Genomic DNA, 22,008 nt, shown 5'->3' with positions numbered 1-22,008 from the left:
TGACTCCATGGCACTTAACAATAACATTATTATTGGCATGTAGATATCTAATTGTTTCAGCTGTATAACTGAATTGCTTTTATCATTACTTGGGTGAAGGTTTACTGAGCAAATCAGTTTTCCGTTCAAGTATTCATGAGCATTTTGTTTCATATCATTGATTGCAATCTCTAAAATGTAACATCATCATCTTTCTTCTCCCTGTGTTTCCCATTTCCATTCCTCCTTCTTTCTTAATCCTTATAATCCTTGTGAATGTTGTTCTTGGGCAAATGCTGCCCTTTTGATCCCAAATGATTTTTCAAAGGGGCATGTACCTCCTTATTATTACTGGTTACTTAATGGATCTGTCAATTGTTTGGCTGAGCCATGGGGGTAAGTCTAGTTCCAGGTCTGAGGATTACAAAGATCCATGGTCTCAGGGGTTCCACCAGTCTCCATCTGACCAGTAAGCCTGGTCTTTTCAAAATGATTTTAGTTTTGTACCATGTGCCCACCTCTTCGCACCACCATAGCTCCCTATCCCGGACCCTTTCAGAACAATTTGTGATCCCTTTCAGAACAATTTGTAGTGGTGGCTGGGCACCATGTAGTTTTTCTGGTCTATTTCATGGAGGCTGAGGTTTGCATAGTCTATTGGGCCTGTGGATTAATTGCTTCCATGGGTTTTGATATTATGCATTCTTTTTGACTCTGGGTGGTTAGAGACCAATAGTTGCACCTTAGATAAGCTGCTTGTAATCTTTTAAGACCCTAGTCAGTACTGACCAAAGTAGGATGTAGCAAATTGTCTTTGCAGACTATATTATGACAATTAACCTTGCTGTTCCTTGAGATTATGGTCCTGAGCCTTCAAATCCAGTGATTCATTCAATTCTCTCATGGTGTTTGGTTATGGCTAAGAAGTTTTTATAACTTTGCCACCTGTATGTTCCACCGCATTCACAGATACATTTGCAGCATGTTGTTGTTATTAAGTGCTGTCAAGTAAATTCCAGCTCATAGTGACGTTGTACAGGGTTTCTGAAGAACAGCTGGTGAGTTTGAACCACTGACCTTGTAGTTCAGACGGATCTTGCAGAGCAGTGCTTTTCCTACAGTGCCACACCCAGGCTCCTTATTTACACCATAGGTAATACATATACAGAAATATCCTCTATCAAGCCTATATATACTCATAGGTATCATTCATTCTGTTCTCTTATTATACTAATTTAGCATGTCATAGGCAATTGTTATTACTGTTATTGTAGGATTCTGTATGCAATAATACTTACCTTTCTTGCTTTGAATTCTTGTGCTCTTCCCACTGTCCTGTATTTCTTTGCCATAATCATTTTGTATTGACTTCTTCTTTATTGTATACTGCCTCTTTTCAACCAAGTTAGATGTGTCTACCCTGCAGTTGGAGTTCTGGTATGGCGCTGTGGGTTAATGTGCTTGACTGCAAGGTCAATTTGAAACACAAGGTTGGTGGTTCGAACTCACCAGTCACTCCTTGGAAACCCTATGCAGGGTCGCTATGAGTCGGAATTGATTCAACAGCACTTAAGAACACAACAATAACAACTCTATAGTTAGTGATTTGCCCTTCCTTCTCCTCCCACTGCTGGTAATCATCAAAGAATATTTCTTTTTGTGTGAAAACCTTTTCTTGACTTCTATAATAGTGGTCTCATATAATATTTATTCTTTATGATTGACTAATTTTAGTCAGCATAATGTCCCCAACGTTCATTCATGTTAAAAAATGTTTTATAGATTAATTTTCATTCTTTAACACTGTATAGTATTCTGTTATGTGTATGTACCATAGTTTGTTTATCCATTCTTCTGTTAATGGGCATTTAAATTGTTTCCATCTATTTGTTGTAGTGAATGTTGCTGTGGTGAACATGGGTGTGCATATATATAGTTACATCACGAATCTTATTTCTCTAGGATATATGCCAAGTAGAGGGATTGCTTAGTCATATGGTTTTTCTATTTCAACTTTTTGAGGTAGGATCGTGCCATTGTTCACAGTGGTTACACCATTGTACAGTCCCATTAATAGCATATGTAGTCTCTCCACATCCTCACCAACATTTGTTGTTTTCCTTTTTAAAAATTTTTTTGCTATTAATGCTGTAGTGAGATGATATCTCATTACTGTTTTGATTTGCATCTCTGAATGGCTTACAATCATGAGGATTTCTTCATATGTTTGTTGGCAGTTTAATGTCTTCTTTGCTAAAATGTCCGTTCATGTCTGACCATTTTAAAATTGGATTATTTGTCTCTGTGTTGCTGAGATGTTAAACTATCTTATAAATTTTAGAGATTAATTCCTTGTCCAATATGTCATTGCCAAAAATTTTCCCCAAGTCTATAGGTTCTCTTTTTCACTCTTTTGTTGATGTCTTTTGATGCACATACATGTTTAATTTTTAAGAAGTCCAAACCATCTAGTTTATCTACATCTGTTTATGCATTTTTAGTTAAGTTTGAGAGTGTACTCATATTTTTGCCATGTACTAGGACCCCTACGTTTGTCCTTTTTTTTTTTTCTTTTATTGTCTTTATAGGCTTTTTTAAAAATTGCTTTTGTCATTTGTTGAAGATCATTTAGTCATAGTTTGTGTGGGCCTATTTCTGGCTTCTATTCTGTTATAATGAGTTATATGTCTGTACCTTCAGAAATACCATACTGTCTTGACTAATGTATCTTTATAATAAGTCTTAAAATTGAGGAGCATGATACTCCAATTTTATTGTTCTTTTCAAAATAGTTCTGATCATTCTAATTCCATTACCCTTTCATTTTAATTTTGAAATCAACTTGTCTACCTATATAAAAAAAAAACTCCTCCTGAGATTTTTATTAGAATTCCATCAAATCTATGGATCAATTTGGTGACAGTTGACCCATTTACTAAATCAAGTCTTTCAATCCACAAACAATGGACTCCTGGTGTGGCGCTATAGAATCAGCGCTGGACCTGTTCAAACCTGCCAGCTGCCCCTTGGAAACCATATACGAGGTTGCTATGGGTTGGGACCAACTCAAAAGCACTTAGGAGAACAATCCATAAACTAGGTTTTCTTTGATTTTTCTTATTAGAGTTTTGTAGTTTATATCATACGAATATTGGTCCTAGGAATCCTTTGTATATTCCTTGAGATTTTCTGCATTTTGTTGTTTAAGTGCTGTGGAGTCGGTTTCAACTCATAGTGACCCTGTATAGGGTTTCTAAGGAGCAGTTGGTGGGTTTAAACTGCCAATCTTGTGGTTTGCAGTCCAGTGTGGCTCCTACAGTGCCACACCTTTTCAATCTATATGCCTTTTATTTCCTTTTCTTGCATAGGATAAGACTTCTAATCCAATGTTGAATAGGAGTGAAGAGAGTGGACATTCTTAACCCTGTGCTACACTAAGGGGAAAAACATTTTTTCCTATTGAGTATGTCAGATGGAGGTACATTATAGATGCCCTCTATCAGACGAAAGAAGCACCTTTTTATATTGCAGAAAGATTAAAAAAATAATAATAATAATGGATGTTGAATTTTCAGATATGCTTTTTCAGATATACCAACTGATATGATCATGCTTTTTTTTTTTTTCTTCTTTAAACTGTTAATATGATGGGTTACATTGCTTGATTGCCAAATATTGAACTATTCTTGCTTCCTTGGAATAAATTTTACTTGTACCTACAATATTATTGTTTTTAAATATACCTACTTCTCACTTATTAGCATGGTTAGGATCCAAATAGCAAGTAATTATGTGAAAATCAGTGTTAAGCAAAAATGAATGACCACATCAGATTACAAAAAGGAGGGATGACTACATCATCACATAACTGCAAAGTTGCTGCTATCAGTTTGATCTCAGATTGTTGTTGTTGTTGTGATGTGCCATGGAGTCGGTTCCGACTCATAGCAACCCTGTATAGGGTTTCCAAGACTGTGAATCTTTACGGAAGCAGAAAGCCTCATCGCTTTCCCACAGAACAGCTGGTAGTTTTGAACTGCTGACCTTGCGGATCACAGCCTGATTCGTAACCACTGCGCTACCAAATCTCAGATTAGTAGTTCTTAAAAGAACTTAATGCTCAGACAGATCCTTTTAATTATTAAGTTAAACTATTATTCAGTTTCCCTAGCTATGAGATTTTCAGTCATCTCCTATGCATGCAAAAGCTAGGTAATGAATAAAGAAGACTGAAGAATTGATACATTTGAATTATGATGTTTGTGAAAGATATTGATTATAATATAGGGTGCCGGGAGAGCAAACAAATTTGTTCTGGAAGAAGTATAGCCAGAATCCTTAAAACTAAGGATGTTGAGACTTCATCTCATGTACTTTAGACATGTTATCAGGAGGAGCCAGTCCCTAGAGAAAACATCATGCCTGGTGAAGTAGAGGGTAAGCAAAAACCAGGAAGACCTTCAATGATATAAATTGACACAGTGTCTGCAAAAATGGACTCAAACATGGAAACAATTGTGAGGCTAGTACAGGACCAGTCAGTGTTTTGTTGTGTTGTAATAGGGTCACTATGAATCAGAACCTAACAACAATTATAACAAAAAAAATACAGTAAATTATATCTAGCAATATACTCACTCTTCACTTACTGAGTATCTCATTATCTGACATTTCCCATTTATGGCAATAGTAAAAATTCTACTCTCTGACTATTTTGCACATTAAAGATGTACGTCTGGCAGTAATGAATGCTGAGGTGTGAGACAAGAGTATCACTGGTTTTGATGGTTAAGTTTATATGTCAATTTGGCTCAGTCATTATTCTTAGTGGTTTGGCAGTTATTTAATGATAAAATTTGGCAGTTATGTAATAATGTGATGATGTGGCAGTTATGTGACATAGTTTTCAAGGAGCAGCTGGTGGGTTTGAACAGCTGACTTTAAAATATGCAAAGACCTAGAATTAGAAAACCAAAAGTGAAGAACATGCTCAGCATTTCTCAAGCTGAGGGAAGAGGAGAAAAAACTCAAGCCTTGATTTGCAATATTGAAGGTTTCTATGGGCAAAATTTTGAATGATGCAGATGATCTCTAAATTCATGTGGGATATGTTCAAAATCATAGTTTGTGTGTGTGTGTGTGGACATGTGATCTCCTACATTGTTTCTGTCATTTTTCAAATTCTGATCCTTTCTCTTTGTTTCCAACCTTTGTATTCTAATTGCTAGTAAGAATCAAGACATCTTGATTGCATGTCTGATTAGATAGTAACCTAGGGGCAGTGAATTAATGTTAATGAGAAGGAACAACTCCCAACAGGAGGTTGAGAATGGTTGCAGAACTTGAAGAATGTAATCAATGTCACTGAACTGTACATGTAGAAACAATTTAATTGGTGTATGCTTTACTGTGTATATTTGCAACAAAGGCAAAATAAAATTTTAAGAAACAAGAAAATGTTATGGCTTTGATTCTCAAAATGACATCTCTGCTTTTTAACATTTTCAGGAGGTCTTTTGCAGGTCATTTGACTTCTAGACTGATGCTTCTATGGGCGTTCATTGCAGTGCCAAATAAAAATATAGCCTTGACTCTTTAATCATTTCTCTGTTAATCATGATATTGTTTACTGGTCCAGTTGTAAAGTGGTTTTTCTTTGTTTTTTGTATTGAGGCATAATCCACACTGAAGACTGTAGTCTTTGATCATTATCAACAAATCCTTCAAGTCCTCTTTGTTTTCAGCAAACAGGTTGTGTCATCTGTACAACCTTGATGATAGAAACCATGCTGGAGATCACATGCTAGAATTTTGCAAGACTAATGACTTCTTCATTGCAAATACTATTTTTAAATAACATAAACATCCTCACCAGATGGAATACACAGAAATCAAACTGACTACATCTGTGGAAAGAGATGGTGGAAAAGCTCCATAGCATCAGTCAAAACAAGGCTAAGGGAAGACTGTGAAACAGACCATCAATTGTTCATATGCAAATTCTGACTGAAACTGAAGCTGAAGCAAATGAAAACAAGTCTACAAGAGCCAAAATATGACCTTGAAGGTATCCCACCTGAATTTAGAAATCATCTGAAAAACAGATTTGATACTTGTGGCATAATATGAAGAACAGTATACAGGAAGAAAGGAAAAGGTCATTAAGAAGACAAGAAAGAAGGAAAAGACCAAAATGGATGTCAGAAGAGATCTGAAATTTGCTCTCCAATATAGAGATGCTAAAGCAAATAGAAGAAATGAGGAAGTATAAGAGCTGAACAGAAAATGTCAAAGGTCAGCTTGAGAAGACAACGTCAAATATTATAATAAAATGTGCAAAGATTTGGAAAACAAAGGGGAAGAACATGCTCAGCATTTCTCAAGCTCAGGGAATTGAAAAAAAATTCAAGCCTTGACTTACAATATCAAAGACTTCCATGGGCAAATTATTGAATGATGCAGAAAGCATCAAAAGAAAATGGAGGGAATACACAGTCACTGTACCAAAAAGAAATTGTCGATGTTCAACCATTTCAAGAGGTAACAACTGATCAAGAGCCAATGATACTGAAGGAAGAAGTCCAAGGTACATTGAAGGTACTAGCAAAGAAAAAGGCATGGGGAATTGATGGATTAAAACTGAAATCTTTTAGCAAAATGATGCAGAAATGGAGGCACTCTTTTATGCCAAGAAATTGGAAGACAGCTTCCTGGCCAACTGACTTTTAGTCCATGATTATGCCCATTCTAAAGAGGTGACCCAACAGAATGCAGAAATCATCAGACAATATCATTACTATCGCATGCAAGTAAAATTTTGCTAAACATAATACAGAAATGGTTGCAACCATACATTGACAGAGAAATTTCAGAGGTTCAAGCCAGATTCAGAAGAGGACATTGAATGAGGGATATCATTGCTGATGTCATATACATCTTGATTGAAAGCCGAGAATAACTGAAAGTTGTTTACCTGTGCTTTATTGACTATGCAAAGGCTTTTGCTTGTGTGGATCATGACAAGCTATGGACAACATTGCGGAGAATGATTATTCCAGAACACTTAATTGTGCTCTTGTTGTTGTTAGGTGCCATTGAGTCGGTGCCAACTCATTGTGACCTTATGCACAGCAGAACGAAACACTGCCTGATCCTGGGACAACCTCACTATTGTTGCCATGCTTGAACCCATTGATGCTGCCTCTTGGCCAATCCAATTTGCTGGAGGTCTTCCTTTGTCTCTCTTCACAAGAGCCAAAATATGACCTTGAAGATATCCCACCTTCCACCTTATCAAACATGATATCCTTCTCCAGAGACTGGTCCCTTCTAAGAATATGTCCAAAGTATAACAGACTAAGTTTGGTCATCTTAGCCTCCAAGGAGCACTCTGGCTGCACTTCATCCAACACAGATCTGTTGGTTCTATGGGCAGCCCATGGCACTTTCAATATTCTCCCCCAACACCATAATTCAAAAGCATCAATTCTTCTATGGTCTTCTTTATTCACTGTCCAGCTTTCACATGCATATGAGGTTATTGAAAATACTATGACTTGGGTCAGGCACACTGTAGTCCTCAGACTGACATCATTGCTTTTCAACACTTTAAAAAGTTCTTGTGCAGCAGATTTGCCTAATGCAATACGTCATTTGATTTCTTAACTGCTGCTTCCATGAGTGTTGATAGGTGATACAAGAAAAATGAAGTCCTTGACAACTTCAATCTTTTCTCCCTTGATAAGAATGTTGTTTATTAGTCTGGTGGTGAGGATTTTTGTTTTCTTTACATTGAAATGCAATCCTGTATATAGACCAAGAGTCAGTTGTTTGAATAGAACAGGGGAACACTGATTGGTTTAAAATTAGGAAAGATGTGTGTCAGGGTTATATTCTTTCACCACACTTATTTAATCTATATGCTGAGCAAATAACCTGAGAAACTTGATTATATGAAGAAAAACGTGGCGTTAAGATTGGAGGAAGACTCATTAACCACCTGTGATGTGCAGATGATACAATCTTGCTTGCTGAAAGTGAAGAGGACTTAAAATACTTACTGATGAAGATCAAAGACCACAGCCTTCAGTATGGGTTGAACGTCAATGTAAAGAATACAAAATCCTCACCACTGGACCAATAAACAACATCCATATAAGAAAAGATTAAAGTTGTCAGACTTCATTTTGCTCAGATCAGCCATCAACACTCATGGAAGCAGCAGTCAAGAAATCAAACAATGCATTGCATTAGGTAATCTGCTGCACAAGACCTCTCTAAAGTGTTGAAGAGCAAAGACGTCAATTTGAGGACCAAGGTGCGCCTGACCCAAGCCATGGTATTTTCAGTCACCTCATATACATGTGAAAATTGGGCAGTGAATAAGGAAGACCATAGAAGAATTGATGTATTTGGGTTACGGTGTTAAATGAGAATATTGAAAGTACCATGGACTGCCAAAAGAAAAAACAAATCTATGCTGGAAGAAATACAGCCAGAATGCTCCTTGGAAGCCAGGATGGCCAGACTTCATTGCTCATACTTTGGACATAGTATCAGGACGGACCAGTCCCTAGAGAACGATGTCATGTTTGGTAAAGTGGAGGGTTGGAGAAAAAGAGGAAGACCTCCAACGAGATGGATTGACATGGTGGCAGCAGCAATGGGCTTAGGCATATCAATGATTTTGAGGATGGCCCAGAAAACAAAAATCCTCACCACCAGTGTTATGTTCTGTTAGTGCATAGGGTCGCTATGAGTTGGTACCAGCTTGATAGCACCTAATAACAACAACAACAACAAAAAATTTTTTTTTCCGAGACAGTAACTTTCCAAGTCTTTTATGACACCCATTTTGGTCTTTTTTTTCTTTCCTGTCTTTTTAATGACTTTGTTTTCTTTCTATATGATGTTCTTGATGTCATCCGACATCTCTTTGGTTATCAGTGTTTAGTGTGTCAAGTCTGTCCTTGAGATAGTCTGTAAATTCAGGTGGGATATCCTGAAGGTCATATTTTGGCTTTCCTGAACTTCATTTAATTTTCTTCAGCTTCAGCCTGAACTTGTTTATGAGCAGTTGATGGTTGGTTCCTTAGTTGGTCCCTGACCTTGTTTGGCTGATGATATTGAGCTTCTCCATCATCTCTTCACATAGATGTAGTCAATTTGATTTCTGTGTATCCCACCTGATGAGGTCCACATTGAATTTTGCAAGATTCTAATCATTGGATCTCAGCATAATTTCTATCACCAAAGCCATTTTTCTAAATACTAATCCCTATTTAAGGAGCTCTGGTAGTGTAGTGGTTATGAATTGGGCTGCTAATCTTATGGTCAGCAGTTCAAAACTACCACCTGTTCCGCGGGAGAAAGATGAGGCATTCTGCTCCCGTAAATATTTATAGCCTCAGAAACCCTATGCAGGGTGGCTATGAGTCGGAACCGACTCCACGGCACATAACAGCCACAACAACAATCCCTATTTATTTCCAACTTTTCCAATCCAACCACCAGTAATTATCAATGCATCTTAATTGCATATTTGCTCAATTTCAGACTGAAGAAGTTGGTAGAAGTCTTCAGTTTCTTCATCACTGGCTTTAGTGGTTGGTGCATAAATTTGAATACCAGTTGTATTAAGTATGTATATTTTCCTATCATAGATAGCATCATATTTCAAGATCTCAAAATGCTCTTTTGATGATTAATTTGACACCATTCCTCTTGAATTTCCCATTCCTGGCATAGCAAACCATATAATTGTCCAATTCAAAAGGGCCAATGCCCTTTCATTTCACCTCACTAATATAATACTTAGGATATCAATCTTTATGTGTTTCATTTAATTTTTGTTGACTTTGAGTTTTCCTAGTTTAATATTTCAATTATTAACTGATTTTGCAGCTGTTTCTTCTCATTTTGGATCATGCCCCATCAGCAAATGAAAGTCCCTATAGCTTCGCTCTACCACATCATTAAGATTGAGTCTATTTTGAGTAAGTCGTTCTTCTTCAGTTGTATGTTGAGTGCTTTCCAACCCGAGGAGCTCATCTTCTCGCACTGTATCAGACAATGGTTCAAAGCTGTCAAAAATTTTAGGGGCTAATCCCTCAGAAGGGTACCACCTATTCATTGTTCCTAATCTGGAAGCTCTGCTGTAACTTGTCTGCCATGGGTAACCCTGGTGGTTTTGAAATACCGATGACATAGTTTCTAGCATCATAGCAGCAGACAAACCATCAGAGAGTGACAAACTGACAGACATGTAGGGATATCTATAATTCCACCAACAGTCTCTTGAAGCAAACTAACCTTTTACTATTGGGTAATTTATATGATTCCAGCAGCATTGCCTAATTCCAAAACTGCTTCTACATTTTAGGTATCTGTTAGAGCGGCACTCAACTCCCAGTACCAAATGCTGTCTTAGTTGTACAGTGCTGCTGTAATGGAAATATCACAAGGGGATGTCTTTAGCAAATAGAACTGTATTCTCTCACAGTTAGGAGGCTGTAAGTTCAAACTCAGGACATCAGTTCTAGGGGACACCTTTCTTTTTCTGTTGACTATGGGGGAAGCTCTTTGTTATCAATCTTCCCCTGGGTCTAGAAGTTTCTCAGAGCAGAGACCCCAAATTCAAAGGGCAGGCTCTCCTCCTAGATCTTCTTTCTTGATGGTACTTAGGTGTCTCCCTCTTTGCTTATTTTTCTCTCTTTTGATTTCTTGTAAGATAAAAGGTGATACAGGTCACAACCCAGGGAAACTCCCTTTATATTAGATCAGAGCTGTGACCTGAGTAAGATTACATCCGATCCTAATCCCTTATCAATTATTGCCTTATGATGCCATGGGAAATGATTACATCATTACATAACTGCCAAATCCCTGAGAATCATGGTCTAGTCAAGTTGACAATCCAGTATGACCTATAGATTCAACCCAATTCATATTAAAAACCCTAGTTGCCTTTTTTGTTTTTTTTTTTAATAGAAATTGAAGAGATGACCAAAATTCATATGGAAATGTAAGGGACCCAGAATAGCCAAAAAAATATTGAAAAAGAAGAATAAAGTTGGACTCAAACTTACCGATTCCAAAACTATTTAAAAAAGCTACAATAGTCAAGATTGTGGGGTACCAACAAAGGACAGACTTACAGATCAAAGGAATAGAATTTGTAGTTCAGAAATTAACCCTTATATTTATAGTTAATTGATTTTTAACAAGGATACCAAGACTATTTAATGGAGAAAGAATAGTTTTTCTGTAAATGGTTCTGGCACAAACTGGATACCCCCATGCAAAAGAATGAAGATAGACCCCTATTTTATACCATGTATAACAGTAATCTAAAATGGATCATAGATCTAACTAAAAGAGCTAAAACTATAAAACTCTTTAAAGAAAGCAAAATGTAAATGTTTGTGACCCTGAAGTAGGCAATGGTTTTGTTGCTATGACAACAAATGCAAAAGTGACAAAAGAAAATTACATCACCAAAAGTATAAACTTCTGTGCAAAGTAGTGATGTCTGTACAACATGATGAATGTAATTCATGTTAAAGAACTGTACATGTAAAAAATGAGGAAGTGGCAGAGGTTTATGTATATATATTTTTTCCACAGTAAAAAATGAATAGCACTTTTTTGCATCAAAGGACACTATCAAGAGAGTGAAAAGTCAACACAAAAATATGAGAAGAAATTTGTAAATCATCTATTTGACAAGAGACTAGAATTCAGAGTATATATAAAGAATTTATGACTTTACAATAAAACACAAATAATCTAATATTTTAAAGTATATAACGGTTCAAAACTACTAGCCGCTCTGCAGGAGAAAGATGAGTCTTTCTACTCCTGTAAAGATTTACATCCTCGGAAACCCTGTACAGGGTTGCTATGGGTCGGAACCGACTCGACGGCACTTAACAACAACAACAACAAGGCTCTGAATAGGCGTTTCTCCAAAGAAGAGAAGTAAATTGCCAATGTTGTTAGATGGCAACTTAAATTTCACCTCTTCTTTGGTAGAAATAGAGGTGTTTTTCATACTACAGATTACAAACCATCAGTGGATCATGAACGCAGTTTCATGGTCTGCAGTTAGCTTTTTAATGAGGTCAAGTTAAATAGTTAAAAACCCAAATATGCTGCATTATTTCATGATAATTTGTTTCAGATGCATAATACATATACTGTATCACAACATGAGATGTACTTCTTACTGTGATCACAATTATATTATTTTGAAAAACACCAGTTTGATGGTAAGAGAGGTTATGATTATAGGAAAAGTTGCTCTTAAGATAGAAAAAATAAATATTATTGATTGGAAGCTGATTATAGCAATGAAAAATGTGATTGTTTTTCTTCCATCCAGACACTTAAGTGATAGCGTAAGAGGTTCATCTTTTCAAATTCCTGAAGCTTCTTCCCGGATATTACGACTCTCTATAGCTAAAGGCACAGATCCAGGCTATCATCCTCCAAAAAAAGTAAGTGGACCTATGTGAAAGAAACAGATCCTGATCCACTTTGTAACACACTACCCTTTTAGTTCTAGGTGTATATGTTCCCTTTCTTTCATGTTTATTTTCTCCTGTCATCAAATGGTGAATTTTTATGACTACCTCTCTAAGACCTAATGTATCAGTTAGGATTTGACTAGAGAAGCAGAATTACTATGAGTGATATACAAAGCGGATTTATTATAGGAACTAGACATTAAGCAATTGTAGGAACTAGTGGAGCAGTCTACAGAAGGCTCTTACCATGGCTGGACCTTTGGTTTGATATAGTTATAGTAGCAATAAGAGTATGGAGTCCTAGTGTGGTGCTGTGGGTTAATGCGCTGGATTACAAGGTCAGTTTGAACCACAAGGTCCGTCGTTCAAACTCAGCAACCACTCCTTGGAAACCCTATGCAGGGTCACTTTGAGTTGGAACTGACTCGACAGCACTTAACAACAACAGCATCAATGGGTAGATTCTGGAGTTCTGGTGGGATGCTGTAGGAAAAGCACTGCACTACTAGCCACAAGACTGGCAATTCAAACCCACCAGCTGCTCCTTGGAAGCCCTAAACAGGATAATTTTGAATTGGAACGGACTCAGCGGATGGATGGCACTTCCCAACAAGAGTAGATTCTCAGGAGAATCAGCAGTTCTCGGACAGACCTTTAAGGGAAGGCTGGTCGATTTCTTCAGGCAAAGGCAACAACTGCTTTGTCATCCACAGCTTTGCTTTCTGTTTTGTCACTGCTTGCCAAGGAATATGAGTGTTTTTTTTTTGAAACCACCTGCAATAGGATCATCTGATAATTGAGACATGGGAGGAAGGACAGATTCTAATGGTAAGGAAGGCTGAGCAGTATTTAAAGGGTTAAGGTCTCCAGCTTCATTGCAATCTACCCATATGCCCTCATTCCAGTTTTTAAGGTCCTACGGACATATTGTCAGGAAGTCACTGGAGAAGGATATCATGTTTGGTAGGGTAGAGGGTCAGAGAAAAAGAGGAGTCCTGGTGTGGCACTGTGGGTTAATGTGCCAGACTTCAAAGCCGTTTGAACTTCAAGGTCGGCGGTTCAAGCTCACCAGCTGCTCCTGGGAAACCCTATACAGAGTCACTATGAGTTGGAACTGACTCGATGGCACTTAAAAACAACAATGGACATATTGTCAGGAGGGTCCAGTCTCTGGAGAAGGATATCATTACCTTTGGTAAGGTAGAGGGTCAGAGAAAAAGAGGAAGACCCCCAATGAGATGAATTGGCCAAGTGGCAGCATCAATGGACTCAAGTGTGGCAACAGTGGTGAGGTTGGCCCAGAATCAGGCAGTGTTTCGTTCTGCTGTACATAAGGTCGCTATAGGTCCGTACTGACTCGATGGCACCTAACAACAACAACTCCTTTCCAATCATTACTCTAACTTTAACAGAAGAGACCAGACACATTTAAAATTCAATTTGCATTGTAATTCACCCGCTCACAGAATTAGATTTTGAGTTTGGTTTTTCATAATTTTCAGCCTTGTGGCTATCTATAAAAGATAGAGTTTCTTTCAGGACATTCTTTAGAAGCTTTTGGATTCCTTACCTTGACCATAAGGTTGTTGTTGTTAAGTGCTGTTAAGCCAGTTCTGACTCATAGCAACCCTGTATAGGGTTTCCGAGCAGTGGTTAGGGAACTTGAACTGCCAACCTGGTAATTCAAACCTACCTTGCAGTCTAGCGCATTAACCCACAACACCACACTCCTGACCTTAAGGTTGTTGTGTTATTGTTAAGTACTGTGGAGCCAGTTCCGACTCATAGTGACCCTGCACAGGGTTTCCGAGGCTGTAAATCTTTATGGGAGCAGAACGCCTTATCTTTCTCCTGTGGAACAGCTGGTAGTTTCAAATTGCTGACCTTCAGGTTGGCAGCCCAACTTGTAAACACTACACTACCATTGCTTAAGGTAGGACTTTAAAATCCTGAATTGATCATTTCCCTTAAGTTCAGCCTTAAGGAAGGTGTTGCAGCCACTGCACCAACTTATCATCATCTTGTCTTCTTCTTTTTCACTGAACTTCACTTTACCAAGTACGATGTCCTTCTCTAGGGACTGGTCTTTCCTGATTGTTGTTGTTGTTAAGTGCCTTCGAGTTGGTTCCGACCCATAGCGACCCTGTACAGGGTTTCCGAGGGTGTAAATCCTTACGGGAGTAGAAAGCCTCATCTTTCTCCCGCGGAGCGGCTGGTGGTTTCGAACTGCTGACCTTAAGGTTCGCAGCCCAATTCGTAACCACTACGCTACCAGAGCTCCTTGTCTTTCCTGATAACACTCCCAAAATATGTGAAACAAAATCTCACAATATTCACTTCTAAGAGTATTCTGGATGTACTTCTTCCAAGATAGATTTATTTGTTTTTCTGGGAGTCCATGGTATTTTCAGTATTCTTTGCCAACACCATAATTGAAAAGGCATAAATTCTTCCTCAGTCTTCCTTAGTCATCATCCAGCTTTGCATGCATATGAGGCCATTGAAAATGCCTTGGCTTGGGTCAGGTGTACCTTAGTTTTCAAAGTGACACTTGGCTATTGAACACTAAAGAGGTCTTTTGCAACAGATTTGCCCAGTACAATATATTGTTTGATTTCTTGACTGCTGCTTCCATGGGTGTTGATTGTGAATCCAAGTAAAATGAAATCCTTGACAACATCAGTATTTTCTCCATTTGCTTTTAGGTCCAGTTTTGAGAATTTTTGTTTATTTTATTTTGAGGTGCAATCCATACTGAAAGCTGTATTATTTGATCTCCATCAGTAAGTGCTTTAAGTTCTCTTCATTTTTCTCTAGTAAGGTTGTGTCATCCTAGTATCATGGGTTGTTAATGAGTCTTCCTCAAAATCTTCATATAGTCCAATTTCTTCAGTTAATTGCTCAACACAGATAGGATAAATATGGTGAGAGCATACAACCTTGACACACATATTTTCTGATTAAATGAAATGATTTATGTTTGGGGGTTTACTATAACTTGGTTTTGCCAATGCCTTCACTACCATAGGTTCTTGATCATGTGCCTTGATCATGTACCTCCTGGTGTGGCCCTGTAGGATCAGCACTGGACTGTGAACCACAAGTTCAGCAATTCAAACCCACCATCTGCTCCTTGGGAACCCTATACAGGGTCACTATGAGTCGGCATAGACTCGATAGCACTTAACAATGACAGCAACAAAAAGGTTGAATATCAACCAGTTCTTTTTGGTACAATGACTGAGTATTCCTTCCATCATATTTCCAGGCTTCTAGTGTAGTTCAGTTTTTGCCCATAGAATCTTTCAATATTGCAATTGAAGGCTTGGATTTTTTTCTCCAGTTCTGTGAGCTTGAGAAATGCTGAGCATGTTCTTCCCTTTTGGTTTTCTAACTCCAGGTCTTTGCACATTTCATCATACAAGTATCCTCTACTTTTTCAAAGTTTGGCTACACACCACTTCGCTTTTATGAAAGACCTACCTTAGTACCTGGTTTTGCTAATCACAAGAAATTCAGAGATGATTTCTGCTTTTATGATAAAAGGCAAAATGAGAAACTGATGTTCAGTGTTTGTTTCGCATGAGTCATTAAAGAGATAATTTCCATCCAAGCAATAAGAGTGGTATTGTCAAGCTTCTTCCCTGCCAACTACATTCAACATCTCAGCGTCAGTCTACCATAATTTTCAACGATGCCTGTGAATGCTACATATTATATATTTTTTATGTCTTATTTGGTATTATTTAGTATATTAATTTGGGGGTTTGGGAAGGCTCAAAAAATTTTCCCATGTAAATGAGTGGGAGTACCTTCTTTGCTTTATGTAATTTTAGCTTACGAAAGGTTTCCTAGGAATGCTGTGCATTTGGATAGTGGGGAAACCTATTATACTTTCCTTTGTCTTTTGGAGCCACCCTTTGAAATCATCCGTTCAGCTCTTTTACTTCATAACTTCTTTCACTCGTTTTGAAAAATGCTCAAGAGTGAGTTTCGGGGTTTCTTATGACATCCATTTTGATCTTTTCTTTCTTTCCTGTTTTTTTAATGACCTTTTGCTCTCTTCATGTATGATGTCCTTGATGTCATCCCACAGTTTTACAACCCATCTGGTCTTTGCATATCAAAGACACTTTAAAAAAAAAAAAAAACAACTGTGTCTTTTTTTTTTACTACTAGCACGAGGATCATTAATACTTTAAAATTTTATCACCTTAGAAAACAATTTCCAGATAACCTAGAAGAGAGACACAGAATCTATCCTTAATGTTTTAATTTGGTTATCTGGGGCTGCATACCAAATCACCCCCACACTTAATGTTGTGCAAATACTGTCATTTTATTATGCTTAAGGAATCTCAGATGTCCTGGTAGGCGAACAGGAATAGCTTGTTTCAGCTCCATAATGTCTTCAACCTCAGTTGGGAAATCTCTAATGGCTGGGGTGGAATCTCAAATGGTGGAGGGCTAGAATCATCTGGAGGCTTCTTCATGCCAATGTCTGGTGCCTAGGCTAGGATGGCTTGTGGGCTGGCCTCAAATGGGATTATTTATCTGCAAGAATACTTCATGTGGCCTTCCCATATGGCTTGGACCTCTCTCAGCATGGTAGTTGTACTCTAAGATTTAGTCTTGGAAGTCTCATAATGTCATGCAGTCATACTTTGTTGATTGAGGCAGTTACAAGTTTGGACTAGATTCAAGGGGGTAGGGACACTAACCCTATCTCTCAACGAGAGAAGTATCAAAGAATTTATAGCCACTTTTTAAAAATGGACACACCCAATGATGTGAGTCTTTTGGTATCCTTCAGCATTGCTTTTGTAAGCAGAAAAGACTATTCAGAGGTATATTGTTGTTTTAAATAATGAATAATCAAGTTTCAAAGTTATGGATTTTAAAGTCTACCTTTTCTTAGGCTTTTAAGTTCAGCTTGTAAGTTTTCTTACTTTATCATTCTAGCAGTTTTTAACAGTGACTTTGAGTCCTGAATAATGGTTGGTTCAGTTCCCAAATGTAGTTAATTAATTACCTTCAAACAATGTAAAATGCATTTGTAAATATATACCATCTGATTTATTTTTTAAGTACTTTACCTCAGCTATCTACATTAACAAACAAAATCATTTCACAGATTAAATAATTATTTAAAAATCGAATCTATTAAATGTAGAAATATAATGAACCTGGAATTTTTAAAATGTTCTAATATTGACATGAGCCCTGGTGTAGGATAAGCACTGGACTGTTAATTGCAAGGTTGGCAGTTCAAATTTACCAGCCACTCTTGGAAACCCGATACAGGGTTGCTATGATTCTGAACTGACTCAATGGCACACAACAACAGCAATAAATATTGACATACACCTTATAAGATCACTACTTAATATTGTAATTCTAAATCAATCACTCAATTATACATTATAAATTTCAGTATTAAGATGGCAAATTCTCTTAAATGTATTGCATGTCTTATTTTAATAATATGCACATCTTATTTTTATAATTTAAGACATACTAAGAAGTGAAAATTAACATTTTGCTTCATTTTCTTAATTTTTCTCTCATGTGTATATTTAATCTTTTTTTCTGAACAACTTGATAGCATGCTATAGAATGTTATAACCTTTCCCCTTCGAAATGCTTTCTTGTATATTTTTCAAGTATAAGAATGTTGTTGTTGTTGTTAGGTGCCATCGAGTCAGTTCTGACCCATAGTGACACTATGTACAACAGAATGAAACACTGCCAGTTTCCTTCAGTACCACCCTCACAATTACTGCTACGCTTGAGCCCGTTGTTACTGCCAATGTGCCAACCCATTTTGTTGGGCTCTCCCTCTCTTTTGCTGTCCCTTCACGCTACCAAGCATGAGATCCTTCTCCAGGGATGGTCCCTCCTGATAATATGTCTGAAGTATGAGAGATGAAGCCTCACCATCTTGGCATTTAAGGAAAATTTTGATTGTACTTCATCCAACACAGATTAGTTTGTTTTTCTGGCAGTCTGTGGTACCTTTAATATTCTTCTCCAACACCATAACTCAAGTGCATCAATTCTTCTATAGTCTTCCTTATTCATTGTCCAACTTTCACATGGACAAGAATATTCTTATTTAATCACAGAACTATTATCAAAATCAGAAATTTAGCATTGATATAATACTACATCTATCCCATAATCCATGTTCAAATTTCACCAATGTTACACATACTTATTCTTCATACAAAATATCAATTCTTTGATATTCATATTCATGCTTTTGATTCTCTTGACTTTTTTATGTTGTTGATAAGTGCCGTAAAGTTAGTTTGGACTCATAGCAATCCTGTATAGGGTTTCTGAGGAGTGACTGGTGGGTTTGAACTATCAGTGTGGCGGTTAGCAGTCCAGTGTTTATCTTACAGTGCCATACCAGGACTTAATTGTAAATCTTCCCAGAATTAAAAACAAACAAAAACATGCCTACAAAAGAAGCCAAACTACTATTTCAGTTACCTGAGGTTCTTTGCCACCAGAAATTTTGGATGGAGCAAGTCTTTTTACTTCTATGATTATTGTATAGAGTCACTTTTTACTGTAACTTTGTCAAACCTTACAAAACCTTAACCTATGCCTGTGACTGTCTGCCCACTTACAGATGTCTATAACGTCTACCCAGACTAATCAACCTGTTTGGATTTAAAAAAATCTTTGACTCTTAATTAAGACTCCTAGTTCATATCTAGCAGATATCTTTGAGGACTAGCCACTTGACTTTTGATAACGTGGCTTTTTCTGGCTTGCTGTCCCATTATATGACGTCACCTGTGTCCCATCCCTTCCAATCTCTGATAATTTTTCTGAGAATAAACTTTCTAGAAGCAAATTTACTGAGTCAAGAGAATAGACATTTTTTAAGTGACTCATATAAAATTTCAAATTAAAATTGATTAACATAATCACGTGCACTATTTGGGCTGCCTTTTGCACAGCACATTTGCTTGTTGTTAGTTGCTGTCAATTTGGCTCTGACATATGGTGACCTTATCTAGAACAGAACAAAACATTGCTTGGTCTTACTTCATCTTCATGGTTGTTGATATGTTTGAGTCTATTGTTGTGATCATCTGTCATGCCATGTCATTCAGGGTTTCCCTTGTTTTCAAACATGGCATTCTCTTCTAGCAGTTGAACTTTCCTGATAATGTGTCCAAACAAAGTGAGTTGAAGTCTCGCCATCCTTGCTTCTTTAAAACATTCTGGTTGTGTTTCTTCTAAGCCTGATTTTGTTGTTGTTGTTGTTAAGTGCCGTCAACTGAGTTCCAATCCATAGTGACCCTGTAAAAGGTTTCTGAGGAGTGTCTGGTGAGTTTGAACTGCCAACCTTGTGATTCAAATTGACCTTGAGATCCTGTACATTATCCTGCAGCACCACACCAGGACTCCATGTATTTTTTGTCTACAATATATTCAGTATTATTTACCAACACTACAGTTTTAATGATCATTTTTTCTTCTGTGTTCCTTTTTCATTGTTGAGATTTTACATCTATATGAGGTGATTGAAAATACTATGGTTTGGGTCAGGAGCACCTTAGTCATCAAAGTGACATCTTTGCTGCTTAAAATTTTAAAGAGGTCTTTTGCAGTAGATTTGCCCAATGCAATATGTCATTTGATGACTTTTTTTTTTTTAAGTGTTTATTGTTAATTGAGTGAAGGTTTATACACAAGATCATCAACTTTACAATTAACAGATTACACACTTTGTTTCATTTCAGTGATTGCTATCCCCTTCCTGCAACAACAGTTATCCTGCTTCTTCCCTGTGGCTCCTCGTTTACATTTAATATTTCACAAGTGAACAAAGCAAAAATATTTGATGTACCCATACAAAACAAAAATATATATACAGTTAAATGTCCACAAGGGAGGGCAGTGGACAAAAAGGCTGCTGGCGCTGGCAAAGTCACCAAGTCTGCTCAGAAAGCTCAGAAGGCTAAATGAATATGACACCTGTCACTCCAGTCTTAATCCGTGGTGGAAGAACAGTCTCAGAACTGTTTGTCTCAATTGGCCATTTAGGTTTAATAGTAAAACACTGGTCAATGATAACAATGCATCATAAAACCTTCAGAAGGAAAGGGATGTTATGTGGACCATTTGTTTATTTTTTGTGTGACAATTTAAAGTTATTAGTTTTTAAAATCAGTACTTTTTAAATGGAAACAACTTGACCAAAAATTTGTCACAGAATTTTGAAACCCATTGAAAGAAAGTTTAATGAGGAAAAAAAAAAAAAAAAGAGTCAAAATATGACCTAAACATATCCCACCTGAATTTGGAGATCATCTGAAGAACAGATTTGATTCATTAGACACTAATGAACAAAGTTCAGAAGAATTGTGTGATGATATCAAGAACATCATAGAGGAAGTAATCAAAAGGTCATTAAAAAGACAGAAAAAAAAAAAAAAATGAAGACCAAAAGTGACTGAAAACTATACTTAGCTTTACATTGCAAAAAGGATACAAAAAGGACACATAGGGGAAGGTGTGGGCGAGTTCTCCATATGAAGCTTCCATGTTCTAAACAGGGATACGGTATCCCCTCACCCACAACATGGGAGCACAGTGGCTCTGTGTGATAAGCATTGGACTGCTTATCCAGCTGCTCCATGGGAGAAGGATGAGGCTTTCTGCTCTTGCTAACATTTAAAGCCTTGGAAACCATCCTATAAAGGGTTGCTATGAGTCAAAACCAATTCCATGTCACTTAATGGCAACCACCTTCCCATATGCAGCAATGGCTATTGCCAATCAGGAAGCCCAATGAGCTTCCATGTGTAGGTCTTTATTGGGGCCTCATTATATAGACATGATTGATTGACTCATGCCTTACTCCCTGGAGGTCAGCTAATATCATAGTTGGGCCTTTCTGGAATGACCAGTCCCCACCTGAGTCACCTCATTAGCATAACCTACTAGGTTTGAGAAATTAAACAATAATGAACAAAGACCAGAAGAGTTGTGAGATGACATCAAGAACATCATACAGAACATCGTTAAGAAGACAAGAAAGGACAAGACCAAAATAGATGTCAGAAGAGACTCTGAAACTTACTCTCCAGTATAGAGATGCTAAAGTAAATGGAAGAAATGAGGAGGCAAAGGAGCTGAATAAAAAATTTCAAAAGGAAGCTATAGAAGACAAACAATATCATGAAATCTGCCAAGACCTGGTGTTAGAAAATCAAAAGAGAAGATCATACCCAGCATTTCTAAAGTTCAGGGACCTGAAGAACAAATTTAAGTCTTGATTTGAACTATTAAAGGAGATAAACACTATTTTTTTTTTCTTAAATGTTTTATTGTGAATTATGTGATAGTTTACATGGGAGAACATTAGTTTTACATTCATTCTATCATATATTGTGTCATTGCCATGGTTACAATCCCCTCCATGCAAACCTTCCCCAGTGCCCCCCAGGTCTTCAGCACACACTCGCTCTCTCTCTCT

General features: G+C 37.3%; 1 protein-coding gene across 1 annotated transcript in view; it reads left to right on the top strand.

Annotated features, from left to right (window-relative positions):
- THEGL (theg spermatid protein-like) overlaps positions 1-22,008 on the top strand; it is a 105,673-nt gene that overhangs the window by 63,456 nt on the left and 20,209 nt on the right. Inside the window, exon 5 of the mRNA XM_006868072.1 lies at positions 12,362-12,476. Within this exon, the coding sequence (XP_006868134.1) occupies positions 12,362-12,476 (115 nt within the window). The remainder of the gene's footprint in view (positions 1-12,361; positions 12,477-22,008) is intronic.

Source organism: Chrysochloris asiatica, unplaced genomic scaffold, assembly GCF_000296735.1.
Source record: "Chrysochloris asiatica unplaced genomic scaffold, ChrAsi1.0 scaffold00115, whole genome shotgun sequence".
Taxonomy (NCBI): Eukaryota; Metazoa; Chordata; class Mammalia; order Afrosoricida; family Chrysochloridae; genus Chrysochloris; species Chrysochloris asiatica.
This window is presented reverse-complemented; position numbering and strand designations above follow the sequence as displayed.